Source organism: Fopius arisanus, unplaced genomic scaffold, assembly GCF_000806365.1.
Source record: "Fopius arisanus strain USDA-PBARC FA_bdor unplaced genomic scaffold, ASM80636v1 scaffold00009, whole genome shotgun sequence".
Taxonomy (NCBI): domain Eukaryota; kingdom Metazoa; phylum Arthropoda; class Insecta; order Hymenoptera; family Braconidae; genus Fopius; species Fopius arisanus.
This window is the reverse complement of record NW_011887748.1, coordinates 1,435,939-1,451,822: the sequence shown is the minus strand read 5'-3', so window position 1 is coordinate 1,451,822 and position 15,884 is coordinate 1,435,939. Positions and strand designations below refer to the sequence as shown.

The window sequence follows — 15,884 nt, the reverse complement described above, 5'->3', positions numbered from 1 at the left end:
CGACTCAACCCATTGGCGATGCTCCACTGGTGTTTCTCTCCTGATGACACATTCATCGGTTTTTTATTCCACACACAGGTATATTATTAGGGTGGCTATCAGGCTGGCCAATTTCACCAGGTCTTTTACTTTGACTTCCTTTTTTATCCTGACGAACTCACACACGTGTGTACCCCACCTCTACACCCTTTTGTTACCGGATCTCGACTCCATTTTGGCACTACTGGAGATAACTCCACGGAAACGGGTTTTGACACGTGCCATTCCCCAACACCCGTTATATTTTCTGCATTAATAAATAATTTTTAAATTTTAGTCACTCCTTGGCAGCGGGTGCGTAACTCGTCACAATTTGACATTTCTGGGGATTTTTTTAAGGAATTCAAAGCAATTGTCAATCAATCGATGATTGATCAATCACTAGTGGATCTAATCCTTTTTTTTTATTCATTTAATCATTTGATTTTTCTTATTTAATGCCTGTAATGTTAATTGTGGGAATTGTTTGAGGTATCGTAAATAAACAGAGAACATTTAAAAAATTTACATTACGTTTATTGATGATGACTTGCTCTGTGCAATTGTCCACGTAGATTACTGTATTTCTGAATATTACAAATTAAATAAAAAAAGAGGTACGTTTATAAACATTAATGAACGTACACTGGATTGAACTGGCATTTGTCGTCTCGTGAAAAATTTTATTCAACGCAATAATTCTTATTTTCCACATTTGCCACTTGTTGAATCGTTACAAAAAACTACAAAAATTGCTGCTAACCAGCAGTCGTGAAAAATCGTCATCAGCAAGTGCCAAAGCCTGGGGTATCTGATTTTAATCGAATCCTTCCATTTACTCCAGCTTTTATTTCTATTTTCGTTTTTTTTTTTATCGGAAACACAAATCTGGAGATTCGAACGCGACAAGTCGGGGATTACGTGTCCTAGTGACAATTATTGTTGCTTTTTAAGTATATATAATCAACGTACAAATTATAATGTCATTATACTAGGAAACGGGAGTTTATTGTTTATATGTACACATGCACATCACGCGGCTCCAGACTGCGGAGGGGGATGAATTATTGTGGGGGTGACGCAGCCGCGGGAAGATTAAAAAAAATGATAAGATAATGATTGAGGGGAAAATAGTCAATGAAAGTTACGGTACACCTTACGGGCAATTAATCTAATAAAAATGACAAGTATTCCACATTCTTACCAACTACTAGTATCAACATTTATACATAATATAAACGACATTTCTCACACACGCTATTATCACTCGCGATAAATTTTCATATATTCCTGATAACGCAGGTTGAATTGATTTTCATTATTCCTTTCGATTATGTTAATTGATTTAATTCATCAGCAAAGCAATAGATTAATCGGTTTATCTCCCAAACGGTTCAATGGAAATTTTCACTCGTTTATTTATTAATTTGCTATTGAATTATTGTGTTTAATGTAGTGATAATGAGAAGCTTGATCGGTAAATGAGACACTAGGCCAAGAAATAAGAGGATCCACATTAACTTATGGTGGATAAACTCGAGGTGGAGAAATTTATCGTGATTATTCTCATCGTCAACTCGAGGAATAAACAAATGATTATATTTATCCACTACTTCATTTAATTACTTAGTAAATTCGTTGCTGCTACTGTAATTGCTAATTCATTATGAAAAATTGAAAGATCAATGGAAATGAGATGAAGTACTTGATATTGGTCTGGGGATATCAATTATGGAGGTGAATGGAGATCAATGAGCATCGGTCTGTCACTTTAACCAGAAAATCAATTCATAATTGTTTTTTTTTTTTCAATCACAGGGGAATAATTTTTTTAGGACAAAAAGGGGAGGGATCCTTCGGGGAATATTTACAAATACGCGGATTGCACTAGTCTAGAGAGAAATAGAAAGAAATTAGAGAGAGAATAAACAGAAATATTTGTGGAGCCACATGTGTGCGATTACTTAGAGGCGATAAGTTTTAATTTATTCAAGAGAAAACGAAGGGGAGGGAATAACTTTACACCATTGTGACAAGACCACGTCCTGACCATTTTAAAAATAATAGAAAATAATACGGTAATTAATGGATTAAAAATTTGAGCTCAATTATCATTTCGATACAAAAGAAACCACAGTGAAAATAGGATAAAAATCATTGAGTCATTATCGGCAATAATCTTGATAAAATAACTGCCAACTGAAGTGTTATTTCGTACGCGATTGTCCTCATTACAGAAGGACATTCAATTGAATTTATGACCTTACATACTGTTTATTACCAGAGTTACAATTACGTAAAAATAATTGTATTTGGATCGACCGTTTTGGAGGAATAACTGAGTATTCAATCTTGAAATCGATCTAAAATGCACAATTTCACATATTCCTTTGGATAACTATTCCAATAATAATGAGCCTACTTTATTATTCTTCTCTTTAAACTCTTGTTTTTTTTTGCTACAGTCGATCGGTCAGTCTGCTCCAAACTGGAGCCTTGAGAAATAAATTATAATATACGAGAAAAAAAACATTTAGCTGCCCCACACAACCTCAGACATGTTAAAAACGTGTGAGAGCATTGTTTTGGCATCACCAGAGTTTAAAAAAACAACGAGACAATTACTCTACGTACGTAAACATCACAGTACGTATGTACCCAACGATTGATTAAATAAAAATTGTATAAAATTGTTCTGTCATGTTTATCGACATACGTTTCTGCAACTGTTAATATTATGTTGAGACAGTGTGCGATTTTTTTCATGTGTGCTCACATATTATACGCCACGTAGATCGGGTCCAATTGATCGGCCAAAAATCCATCTCTGAGGTGCATCCTCTGCTTTTCACCTCGTGAATTTATCGGTACAACACCGGGATCGACAACAACCACAACACCGACAACTAGATGATGCTCTTCGAGAACAGCACTTGTTACTAGAGCAACTAAATCCAGGGCCTCGCTCTCGCTCCCATTGAGCTCCACAACAACCACCAGTAAATTGGTCCACGTGAATACAGCACTGAAAATTGAAAATTCATTGATTAAAATTAATTTAATTTAACTTAAAAGGATAAGAGAAAGAGGGAGAAAATTGCATCAGGAGACCTGGGGAATAGTGAACGCGAGAATAGAATAGATAAGGAGTTCATGACTAGTTTTAGATATGGAGTTGTGTGATGAGTGTCATAACACTCGAGTGAATCATGGCCATGGCCGTTTAAACTCGTTTACAGGATTTATTGACTGAGATTATAGGTGTGCAAACACGTGTTCTTTGATCATTTGTAAGGTTTGAGTATTTTTAGAATGCGGAAACTGGGGAAATTGAGAAAATTGTATTTTTTCATCATTGATTTACTGATTTTCTCCATTGAGAATTCTGAAATAACTTATATCTTCGAAAATACAATTTTTCCTTTGAGTGCATTTTATCAATCAGATGTTCATTGATTCGTCTCACCTTGAATTTTATTATCATTCATCTGTCATTCTATTCATCAGTGATATTAATTTAATATCTCGAGGCAGATAATCTCTCATTGAAATCAGTAGTTAAGTGGTAAATTGCGATTGGTTAAGTGGAATTTAACATTTTTTCTTAATTACCGATTTATCTCTCTCACTATCAATGACAAGATGAAATGTTTTAGCGGACATGTGATTTTACCATTTGGCTACTGAAATAACGAGTACATTTGATTGAAATTGAAAAATAATAATTACCATTCAGCTATTTTCTTGTGACACCTCATGACACTGTTCTCGATGTCAATGGGATGATAACGCATTCCCCTGAGTAGAATAGCCTCGTCCAACGCCCCAACAACGAACACAGCGTCGTGCAGCTCAGCATCACCCGGTGCTGAAATATCTAGATCAGAGACTGACGTATCACTGGCAGCACCAGATACATCACCACCGACAGCCGACTGCTGAACACACTCAGTGCGCCTCAAAAATCCCAGATATCCAGTTCTAGCGTAAACCTCTCCAGTATTTCCAGTGACGAGACGAGCATTGAAATGATCAGCATAATCACTCTCATCCCCGTAGATGGTGAAATACCCACTGGCATTGTGCGCTGATTGCACCCAAATCTCCCCAAGATGAGAGTCACCACATTGTCCTTTTGTTTCTGGATTGGCAATAATTACTTTGACACCTGGTAGTAACTTGCCAGACTCCATGAGACACAGGGAGTGAGGACTGCCCCTTTCGACGAGTGAAACCCGATCGTTTCGAAGGGCTCGGAGGTCAACGTAAACTGTCGATGGCTCTGGACTCGATGCGCCCTTTAATAAGATCAATAAAAACGATAGGGTAAACAGATGGAGATAAATGTGGAATTAAAAATTAACCGACGATGTTCCTCACCTGTAAACAAATAGCAGTATTGACACGACACCCAAATGACGTCGAAACAGCCCGTGGACTGAGTCCCAGTGCTGAGAAAAGTTTACTAAAGCTCGTAGTGAGTGCAATACGAGGTCTCTCTTCAGCCACAACAACGCAAGTTCGAACACAAGCCAAACTAACACCACGAGCCTTTAAAGCGTGTACCGAAGAGCCCAACCCCTTAGTGCACAACTCCATAACACCGTACGAGCAGAATGTATCCCTGACCCTTGACTGGCTGACAGCTGATAGCCACAAGGCTGGATTAGCCTCGACTTCGGATGGTGGTATAAGAATGGAGTGATGGCCGCTGTAAATGCTGCTCAAACACCAGAGTGCAAAGCCAAGACCCGAGTAGGGATCGAGACAGAGGGCTATGTGACGAGAGGGATATAATTCACAGGCAAGTTTCATGGCACGACATAACGATGTAACAGCAGCATGAGACATCTTTATACCAGCTAGCATTCCAGTTGTTGATACACTGAAGTCGAGATAAGCCAGCATCTCAGCTGTTGGTGCACGATACATAACTGGCAATTTTTTCTTTGGCATATCGTCCATATCGAGGACTGTTGGCCAGCTCTTGATATCCACGACATTGTTTGCCTCCTTGCTCTTTAGTAATTTCACCATATTCTGATTTGTGAGAACGAGCACTGATTTGCTTACGTCAACGATCATTCTAACTGTTGGTAGAGTTGTCTGGAGATTTTGGGGATGGGGTGGTCTTATTGTCACTGGTACAGCACCGACGTAAAGACAACCGTAGAATGCACATATCAGGTCGGTACCTGGTGGAAATATTAGAGCTACATGATCACCAGTGTTTATTCTTCCCTTGTCTAGGAGCAAATTGCCTATTCTCTCGGCTTTCTTGTGGAGCTGGGAGCAGGAGAGGGAAGTGGCTACTGCTCCTTTTGCATTGAGCAATGTGAAGATCACGTGGTCTGATGTGCTGACGGCACGCCATCGGAGAATTTCGGAGATGAATTGGTACTGGAAGATTTTTTTTTTATCATTACTCTAGGTGTTATTGGATGAAAATTCAGGGGAGAGATTTTTATTACCTTTTTAGCATTATCACTCTCCTCATCCAGAATTCCAAGATCACGTCCCTGTGCTGATGCCAGACGATTTCCCTGGACTATATTACCCACCATCACACTAGCTGGACCAACGTCTGAAACAGAATCCCCCGCTACACGCCCCCGCACCATTTCGTTAGTAAAACAACGCAAACACTCAACCCAATTATGAAATAGCGTTTGTTCTATTCATTTGCCTTTATCATGATGCTGAGTCTAGGTTTCGCAAGCTTGCAGCTTTCGTAAAAAGCGTACGGCATTAAAAAAAAATGTAATTAAATAATTGGGTTTAATCTTATGTAGATAATTAAATGATAAAGGGGGTTGGGGTTTGGTGATACATAGAGATGAGGTAAATTGTGATTGAAAAATAAGAGAGGTGCTCGCTGATAAATCAAAATCCGCCGCACGCTTCCACACAAATTAAAACACTTTTTTTTATCAATGCAAGTGTCAATCATCACGTTGAGTCGAGTATCTGCGTTTCATGGATTTCGGATGATTCTCGGGTTACGTTATTTTGATATTAAGCGAGCACTGGAAGAACAGTGGGAGTATCTGGTGATGTTAGTTCGTGATGACTTACCCGAATGGACTTCACGTGGTTTTGGTAGATTTGTTACACAAGTGTGTGGACACAGGAGAACGTTGGCTGGATGGAGAGTGCCCTCTAAAAATCGTCGTTTTGTTTCCGAGAGGTGAATACCACCGAGGGGTGTTTTTGGAAGATAGTTGGGTGGCACCAGAGCCAGACAGTAGATACCAACAGCATGGATTGAGTCGACTGCTTGAAGAACTCGAGACATCCATTGAAAACTCTGATAATTCATGGATAAAAAATAAAAACGATTGAGAAAAAATCCTCAATGATTGAATAAACTGAAAATTACCTCCTCTTCGCTGCAATCAGGTCTCTGCTCAGCAACAACACATATCCTCTCATCCCTGAGTACTCTGACACTGAAAACAGCGATTCTCCCCCGATAAATGAATTTCATGGGTTCCACAGCGAGAACAGTAGCAATAATATCATCGGCATTGTGTTTTCTGCCAGTTACAGTCATTAGGCCATCCCTCGAGCCACAAACAAAAATGAGATTTCCCGGTCCAAGGAATCCGAGTAATCCAGACCTGACGTACTCCCCCTCAGCCCCACCCGAAATAGGTGTACCATCCATTTGCACAGGTGTAACCTTGAAATTATTATTAGTGAGCCCCTGTAGACCCCAGTACTGACTCCCAGTTGCACTACTCCTCAGACATATCTCGCCAACTTCATCTGTCTTACAGATAAACGCCTGTCCCTCCATTTTAACAACAACAGCAATACTCCCTGGCATAACTTGTCCACAATCCTGAAGTGTCAACGAGGTCAATGAATTCTCCTGATCGACGCGAACGACCCCGTAACTCAGCCCGGACATCGACAAGACACCACGCCCAGTGGCATTGACCCCAGCCCTCCCAGGACGCCTCACAGAGACAGTGAGAGCCTCGCTGGACGATGCACAAGGGCAAACGGCGTCAGGTCGAAGCCCCTTCGACTGAAATACGGACAGGAATTGATCACAAGAGGACAATGACCACGGATTAGCCCCATCAGCAACAAGTAGAAGCCTCAACGACGACAAGGATATGTCCTTGTGATCTTTGGTTGCCAAAAGCCCCCAGTGTAGATCCCTAGATTTAACAACAGCCACACTAGCCCGATGTTTCGTTATCATCTGCATCCAGCTAGCTGGATTGACCTTCATCAGAGCATAGGGTATGAAGATGACGTGCATACCATTGAGAATACTCGTCAATGTGCTGTGCCAGAGTCCAACTTCTCGTTTAAAATCGAGAACGCACACTGTATTCTCACCCTCAGTGTAGCCACAGGCCATCGTCAGGGCTCGACAGTGTGACAGCATCGCTGCTCTTGTCACTGTCACACCCATCACTGATCCATCCTTGTCAGTTGTGTACTCGATGTACGCTGGGGTTTCATCGGTGAGTCTCGGTGGTGGCAGCCAGTCCTTCGGTGTTTTTCCCAGATGTTCAGTTACAAACCAGTGGAGCTTTGGCCATCCCTTGAACGCAACAACTTCACCAGCTGTTGTCTTGGGTAGACCCTTGAGGCACGCCTCGCTTGTCAGTGCCACTTGAATTCCACAGCTACCCAGGAGAAATCCTATCTGCTGGGAACCAGCGTCACGACGTGTCAGTGGCACTTCTATTGGCACTGGAACTATTCCAGCTTGCAGACAACCGTAGAATGCACACATGAAGCTTATGGGATCGTTGTTTGGGTAGACTAGGGCTATTCTGTCGCCTGGCTTCAGGCAGACGTCGCCTGGATTACGGCTCAGGGCTTTGTTGAGGAGGGTGTACGCTATCTTGTGGGATCGGCTCTGGAGTTTGCCGTAGGTCAGGGTTATACAGAGCTTGCCATTTGGATCCAGAACTGTCGCAGCTGGGGCTTTGTACGTCGCTGAGCCATACCTAAAATTTTTTCAGGATTGAAGAAATATTTTCATTGAATTATCCAGTATAATCGTAAAATTAATATCCCTTGATTACCTCTGGATGGCTGCTTCCAAGGACCTCGGCAATCCCGAAGGCACAGATAGCTGTTCCCCGAGGGCAGGTGTCATGGTGCCACCCTCAGGCTTGGGTGCATTCGGATCCTTCGGATTGGCAGCGATTTCAAGCTCGATGTCATCGTCCTCGTAGAATTCCGGCAGTGGTCTGCGTTTTGGTCGCTTGAGGGTATTCAACAGCTGTTGAATCTTAGCCGACACCTTCCACCTTCCCGTGGTCCCCGTATTATTCTCATCCACAACGTGATAACGATTAACTCTATCCGCTCCTGGTCTCCTCGACTGCGTCGTCGTGTGCGTAACATCGGGCGGTTGAATATTGCAGTAAGCGTGTGGTGTGTATTCAGCAATATCAGTTATGTCAGCTGGTGGTGGTCTTCTCGCTGGTGGTCTTGGTGGTGGTGGTGTATCACGCGCTGATCCTGTACTACTTGTGTCAGATAAACCAGTGCCAGTTGGACCACCAGCACCTGGTGATTCCTCAGTTACAACGCTGTCCTCGTCGCTGCTTGATTCACCGCTGTCCCGACGATCACGATCGGGACTTCTCGCCATTACTGATGTTCTCTTCGAGGGCATTGGCAGCGAGGGCTTTGGCCTTCCCTGCATTGCCGCAAGCGCCTGCTGCACTGCCTCCTGTCGAACCTCTGCAAGAATTTTTTTTTTTCCTTGTCACGAAGAATCGAGGGCCTTGGGGCCACCACAGCGTTTCACTGGGGAAAGTGTCTCGATTTTTTTGACAAAAATTTTATGGAATTGTTCATTGATTCATATCTCTCTCAAATGTATGGGAATTAATTTTGTCAATGGATGTTAGCAAAAAAAAAAAATTTCTAAAGCACAATTTTTCGAAGTGAGACAGACCCACTGCATGTAAATCGCAGGGAATCCTCTCTTCAGTCATAAATGCGAAAATGAGAAAAGCTCTTGTTAATCTACTGTGATGTATGAAGGGCCACGCCATGCATGCCAGGCTCGCAATTAACTTACCTACTCAAACTAAATAAACCCTAAAAATTACTCTGAAATTAATAATAATTAATAAATAATAAAATGGCATTCGCTATGACTGGAGGAATAATGAACCCCTCGATTCCCTCGATTCCCTCGATCCCCGGCAATCCCGAGGCTATTGAATGATCCCCGATTCATCCATTCCACAAAAAAAAAAACAACAAAAAAAACCCGATCCGACAACAACAGAAAGAGTAGAAAACGATGAGAGGCTGTGGGATACTTACCGGAGTGGTAACGACTCTCATTTCGTGTGAGTCTTCGATTACCGCGTCGTGCAGCAGCAGCAGCAGCGGCTGCAGCAGTGGCATTGACTGTGGGGTTCCCCCCTGAGCCACCAGATCCCGAAGGACTGGCATTAGCCCCAGGTACTAGCCGGCCTCCTGCATGCAACATCAACATCAAACGCCACATAGACATGTATTCTCCGTACCTCACAATATTAATAATTAAAAAAAAAAAAAAAAATCCCTACCACCGTCCTCACCACCGACGAATCATGCCTGGGTCTTTAAACTATTTTATTAAATCCCCTCCGATCATAAATTTTAACGCTCGAACGTAATTAGCTGCTAGGTGATTGGCTAGAGGTGCGGGGAAGCAGATGAGTGCATGCAGAGATAATATACAGAGGAGTGCATGAGGTTAATGAAAAATCGTTAGTACATGAGCAGACAGAGATAAATAGAGAGAGGAAAAGCCCCCCAGTGCCCACCTGAGTGATAACGTTTTTCCGAGTGCGTGACGCGACGCTGGGTGCGTCTTGCACGGGGCTGAGGACGTCCTCCTGGTACCCCACCACCACCACTTCCATAATTTGTTTTTTCACCGCTACCACCGGTACCACCTCCACCACCTCCACCACCTCCACCACCTCCACCGCCATTCCCACCTGCTTTTTTCCACTCGTTTTAGCCTTTTTTTATTTTTTTTCCCCTTTTGTTATGTTTTTATTTATGTTTTTATTTATGTTTTTACTTCAACATGCGGTCGTTTGGAGAAATAGATCAAGTTTACTCTTGATTGTCGTTGTTGCGTTTCTTTTTCTTTTTTTTTTTATTCAGATAGACTAGAGTTTTTGTGGCTTTGTTAGTGGGTGTTAAGTAGAGAAAAAAATAGAGTTAAAAAAAGTGTCTGGAGAAGTTGCAACATTATTATTCTTTGTACTTGGCATGATTCGAGTTTTATTCGCTGTTGCATTGCAGGATTACGTACGGTCACGTTCTTTTACGCAAGTATGAGAGGATTTTTCCGAGGCGTTAGTCGCCTCGAGCCGACCCAGAACTCACTCGAGTGTAAAACGCATAAAATGCCACGCTTTAGACTTTAAGATAACTCCAGAGAGCAACTCCAGCCATTTATTGTAGTTATTTAATTATTATTCCATAATTGTATGATAAAATAGTGTTTAGGAGTAATTGTATGAAAATGGTCTCAGTGAATGAACTTACCCAACTGCTTGGAGGCATATTGTTGAAGCAGACGAGTTCGTTTCTTCTCGTATCCCTTTTGCGTAATGTCCCCTGTAACAATGAAATATGAAATATAATCAGCTGGGTAATTATTTATTGCACTCGTATTTTCCAACTTGTCTCGGTGCTTTCAGGGAGTTGAAGGAAATTGAAGGAAATTTGTGGGAATTAATAATAGCCAATAAATTTCACAATTTAATTCGTCGAGACAATTAATCTTACTGGCTCGTCGTCTCAATGAGGAGCACTTGCGGACGAGATATACAGGCTGTCGCTGATGGTACTGACACTGCTGTTGATACTTTCGTTTTGGTTGTGACCGTCTCTTCGGTAAATTACGTCTCTCTCTATCCGCGAATGACCGCTTATCACTGTTGTCAGTTGGTTTAATTAAACGACGCTTGTTAATGTCAACCCGAGAGCCATCGACTCTACGACAGTCTGATTCACTCTCGCTCGATGATAAACATCTGTAGTAATTAGTCGGTGAATTTTTTTCCTTGGGTTTAATGAAGTCTTTGAAGTAATTCGTTGAGAAGAAATTGTCGTCAGCGATTTGGGGGGCATTGGGCCGCCAGGTGGGCCTTTGGGCGAGAATTCCCCGTAATTTCTCCGAGAGTATCTTGTCCTCGTTGAAGTCACTGATCTTCGGGCCGTGGATTTCCGAGCCGATTGACGATTTTGAACAGGTCGACGAGCTTTTGTAAGAATTCAAAAAATCATCCGGTGTATGGCACTCGTGGAAGCCCCTGGACTCGTAGAGAAGTGGTGTCACTTCGAAACTCGACATTTCATCGGCTTCAATATCATCGAGACTATTTGAACAGTATCGTATCTCGTGCCAAATTCGAGGGACTCTCTTTGACGTGCGTTTCTCAGGTGGCACAAAGCCAAAAGTCTCGTGATCCCGAGTTAGTGCCATGTCACTGGTGATATACGATGAATTATTATTTCTACAAGTACCTGACGATCTTCTCGTGTGGATATTACCCTCCAGATCGCTTCCCGGGGTCTCACCACCTCCAGCCCCACCCGATTTACCCGAATTTTTACTGAAGAAACCATTCTTCTTCGATTTAAACTCCTTCATCTTGCTAATGGACATGGAAAAACTATTGAATGTACACCGATTGTTGGATTTTTTAACTGGCGCTGATACTGTTCTCGCAACCACAACTTGAGACGATTGTTTGCGATCTCTGAGAGCCGAGTCGAGGGATCGATGTGCCTTTGATGTTAAACTGCTTGCACTGCTGCACGTACTACTTGACTCTTTGATCTCGTGTTTAATTGACGATACCGATGATACCGATGGAAAGGGCATTATTACAGTGTCAAGCCAGACTCTACCGAGACTAACACTGACACTAGGTGGACCGCCCTCAGTCAAGGTCATGGAATCATCAGGTGTCGTGTCGATGGCATTGGAATAGCCTGACCTTGAGAATACCTCTGATACTGGTGAATCCAAATCCAGATGTAGTGCACCAAATTCATCAGCAATCGATGATTTAGTTCTATCGATTTTTTTATCACACCGGTAATCATCGTTGTGCAATTTTTCATTAGCACTCGTGCTGTTAACATCGTTGAGCCAGTCGTCGTAAGCTATGGTACGTCGAGCAGAAATTTTTGATTTATTCGTTGATGCAACACTCTTTGTTTCGTTATCCTCATTAAATTTTCTCGGTTCATCCACAATTATTTTAACATCATCGACAACCTGTGATGTCTGATTAGCTTGTACGTCATTGACTCTCTGAAGTGCCTTATTCCTCCTCTTCCCTCGATCAAGGTAGCTCTTCCTTATTGATATTCTCTTGAAGGACTCGCTACGTTTGAAGGATGGCTCGTTACGATCCTTCTTTCGTCCAACGAGCCTCCTCAGGTTCTCCAGGGATATCGGCCTCATGGGCCCACAGTTGGTCCACCCGTTAATTCATCACTCGTAAAAATATTTAAAATACATGAAGCAAATTTACCGAGGGATAAAGCAGAGTAACTGTTACCCCACACTTTTATAACACATGTTAAAATCCAAAGGAGACAGATTTCAGGCACGTTCCTGGCTTTTCCTATATAGCTTCACGGACGAAACTTTCTCTCCCCCTTTGCAATTGCTCTCCCTCTCGGTGCGATTATACCCACACGAGAACAACAAACTCCTCTCTCACGACCTTTTACCACTTGCACTCCAATGAAAAATAGATAAATCACCTAAAACATGTAATAAAAACAGAAGAAAAACCAATGAGTGGATTTATATCGATTGCCATTTGAGTTTCACTTTTAGCAATCAATGATCATTCGGATTATTAGCCCAGAGAAGAATATTAAAATCCAGTTAACTCTCGGATGACTACGTAACTGATGAATCAAGAGTTAACGAAAGCGAGTTTGATTTTCACCTAGTCGGTTTTATGGTATAGTCCAGTGCAGTCAAATGTTATCTTTCCACTTTGACTCGTCTGTGGGTGTGTGTGTACCCGAGGCACGAATCAAACCGGCTGGTTAATGGTAGTGTCGAGAGGATACCCTCCTTCACCAATGCCACATTCCACACTGTGGTAGATCCAATTTACACGTAACAGAGACCATCCAGATGCGTATAATCCTCATAATCTCGATTTACCCATTATTTTTCAGGATTCAGATGATTTCATTGGAGTTGAGATTAATACGGGATATACCAGAGATTCTGGTGCTCCTGTGAGTGCTCCTGCGAGTCCTCCTGTAACCGCTCCTCCGAGCTGGTGATAATCCGCGTTATTTGGGGACCAATTGGTACCAATCGCGTTAATTTCACCGATTTTATGATAGATCGGATGCTGGGCCACGCTGGCAACGCAAGCATCCTTGTTGAGGTCCAACAGAGACTGGTGCAATGCTCGAAGGAGGCGAGCATAGGTATAGGTATAATAAGAGGGGCAGAAGGAGGAAAAGGTATCCGAGAGATGTTAAGGTGGTGGTGGTAGGCATGCGGTTCGGCCACTCTCTAACAGCAATATTGTGTGCGCCTTGTGCTCGGGTGGGATTCATATCTTTCAGTGTTTTTAGTTGGGACTCTTGTCCCGGGGACCAGCCGGGGGACAGTGCCAGGGCAATTTGATAATTTGATTATTAGGAGAGGAACACGCGACGGCTGGAGAACCCATCGCACCCATCCCACCCATCCACCCATCCCACCCATCCACTCATCCACCCATCCACCCCCTCGGGGAGTATATATGATTTTTTTTTTAAATCCTGGAATATCCTCGGTGTTTTATCCTTTTGCTACGTCGTACTCGTCAGGGTGGGAGAATCGTCATGCGCTACATGTGTTCAAGGTACCACTGTTCGATAACTTCAACCTAACGGTTGCTCATACATTAGTGTACATTAAATGCTTATGAGCATGACAATTAGGAAATTATTTCTCGTCTGTAGGTGGATTTTTTATTGTCCAATGGTATTATTCATGAGGGAATACTGCTACGGGAATTAGTGTTAATTGGAGGGCAGTCATTAGAGGATTCTTTCAACTCTCTATTCGTGGATTTTAAATTCACTTGATATTCAGCTGATTCTGGTGATTTGAAATTGAGGTTTTATAGACGTTGTTTCATCGGTGTGATGTGTCTCGGTATTTAAATATAGGACTTGACGTAATCCGACAATTTTCCACTGTTTAATGTGTTGTTGAACGAGTGAATAGAGGACGGGGGAATTGAATAAATGGGCTGATGTTGTTTAGGGGAATTGTTCGGGGTTTTTGTAGTGCCAGGCATTATGAGAGGCTTTTGTTTTTTTTTTTATTTTACAGTCTCCGGGGGCTTCAAAGCACACATTGATTATGGGCTTTTCAAGAGGTGCGGTCGTTATGTATTGGAAGAGGACTGAAAATTGTAACCTATATAGCCAACATCCGTACCACGTATGTGGTTATTCGTTGGATAAAGGGTATCGCTTTTTTTTTTCATCCTTTTCTCTTAATTTTTTTTCTCGATTGAGTCCTCTCTTTATTTTAACTGGCAGATTATTGAGTGGTTACGCTGCTCCGTGTCCGGAAATGAGGACGAGGAATTTGGAAATCGTGTGACAATACCTGAGAGACACTAATCGATAAATGGAAAGATGGAGAAACCAAATAATGGGGGGTAGAGCACCCATGTGATTTCTTTGATTGATGAGGGGTGGAGGAGCTTTTTGAAAATTTTTTTTTGGGGGGTAATTATATCGATTATCTGGTGTGGGTGAATGAGAGTGACGGAGGGGTGAGTCATGGGGGTTTTAACTGGGGAAAGGGACAATTGTTTGATATGTAAGTAATTTTCGGTTGAATTTACCTTCGGATAGTTCCAACTCCAACTCGGCTAATTTCTCCCTCACGTCCTCTGGGAGTTTACCGATGTCGATGTTGAATTCGGCCATTGCTAGGCCATCAGAGTTACGCAAAAATCACTAATTTTACGGCCAGACATTCCACACTGAACCCGTCACCACTGCTCGTCGGCCATCTTTTAATTCTCTGGCTCCTCCGGTTTTCCTGTCGTGTGTCTGTGTGTAGGTACCATGTTTCCATCGTCCGCGAGGGGCTTCCACTTAATGACAGCTGGGGCGCCACTTTATTGAGAGATTTAAACAATTTTGAATCCCGGTAATGCAGTCTCCCTCCCTTAAAATAAATTAAATTTAAATGGTTATTTAAAGGGTTGAAAACCGATATCTTTTCATTTTTTGGTTTTTCGACGAGTCTATTTTAAAAAATTTTGAATGGAATTTTTGGGATTTTTGCAAAAATTGAATATTTGAATCCGCGAACTCGAATATCGAAATCGGGAATTCTTCTGGCACGTACACTATCAACTCCTCAATTTTTATCAACACTTGTATTTGAACAGCCATACCCAGAAGCCAAATAATTGTTCTACGATAATTTTTCTATTTCTGGAAAAACCTATCGCGTCTACTTCATTCATTATTTCGTCATACAAAAAAATGGAAGGCATTTTAGTTTTCCATAAATCCCAAACATCGATCGGTCCGATTATTTCTCCAACGCGTATAATTAAATTATTGGAAAAATAAAAAAAGATTAGACAAATCACGGACGGGCAATTATCTCACTGCCCTAATTTGCGAGATCATTCATGTAAACCATTTAATCATCCCCTTTCCGATGATCGATCCTCCCGATATCATCGATCTTCGCAAACATTTTATTCGATCACTCAACGCTATCTAATCGATGAATCCACAGATGATAAACCCTCAAACCGTCTTCAACAATGAGCTGATTGCCCCAGGGGGTGATAAAACTCAGCGTG

The 15,884-nt window shown here is 42.1% G+C and overlaps 1 protein-coding gene across 5 annotated transcripts; it reads right to left on the bottom strand.

Annotated features, from left to right (window-relative positions):
- Nucleotides 1-533: 533 nt before the first annotated feature.
- Nucleotides 534-15,119, bottom strand: DIP2 (disco-interacting protein 2). Of its 5 annotated transcripts, none has more exons than XM_011316972.1 (10): nucleotides 14,904-15,119; nucleotides 10,555-10,626; nucleotides 9,331-9,486; nucleotides 8,070-8,736; nucleotides 6,398-7,991; nucleotides 6,094-6,325; nucleotides 5,490-5,620; nucleotides 4,399-5,418; nucleotides 3,748-4,316; nucleotides 534-3,043 (listed from the first exon to the last, which is right to left on the bottom strand). In XM_011316972.1, the coding sequence occupies exons 1-10, from the start codon at nucleotides 14,986-14,988 to the stop codon at nucleotides 2,791-2,793; spliced, it is 4,779 nt and encodes a 1,592-aa protein (XP_011315274.1). In that variant the 5' UTR covers nucleotides 14,989-15,119; the 3' UTR covers nucleotides 534-2,790. The 5 variants fall into 5 exon arrangements, with proteins under 5 accessions (XP_011315274.1, XP_011315272.1, XP_011315271.1 ...); XM_011316970.1 differs by lacking the exon at nucleotides 14,904-15,119 and adding an exon at nucleotides 10,798-12,937 and having other exon boundaries at nucleotides 5,490-5,602; XM_011316969.1 differs by lacking the exon at nucleotides 14,904-15,119 and adding an exon at nucleotides 10,798-12,936.
- Nucleotides 15,120-15,884: the final 765 nt, after the last annotated feature.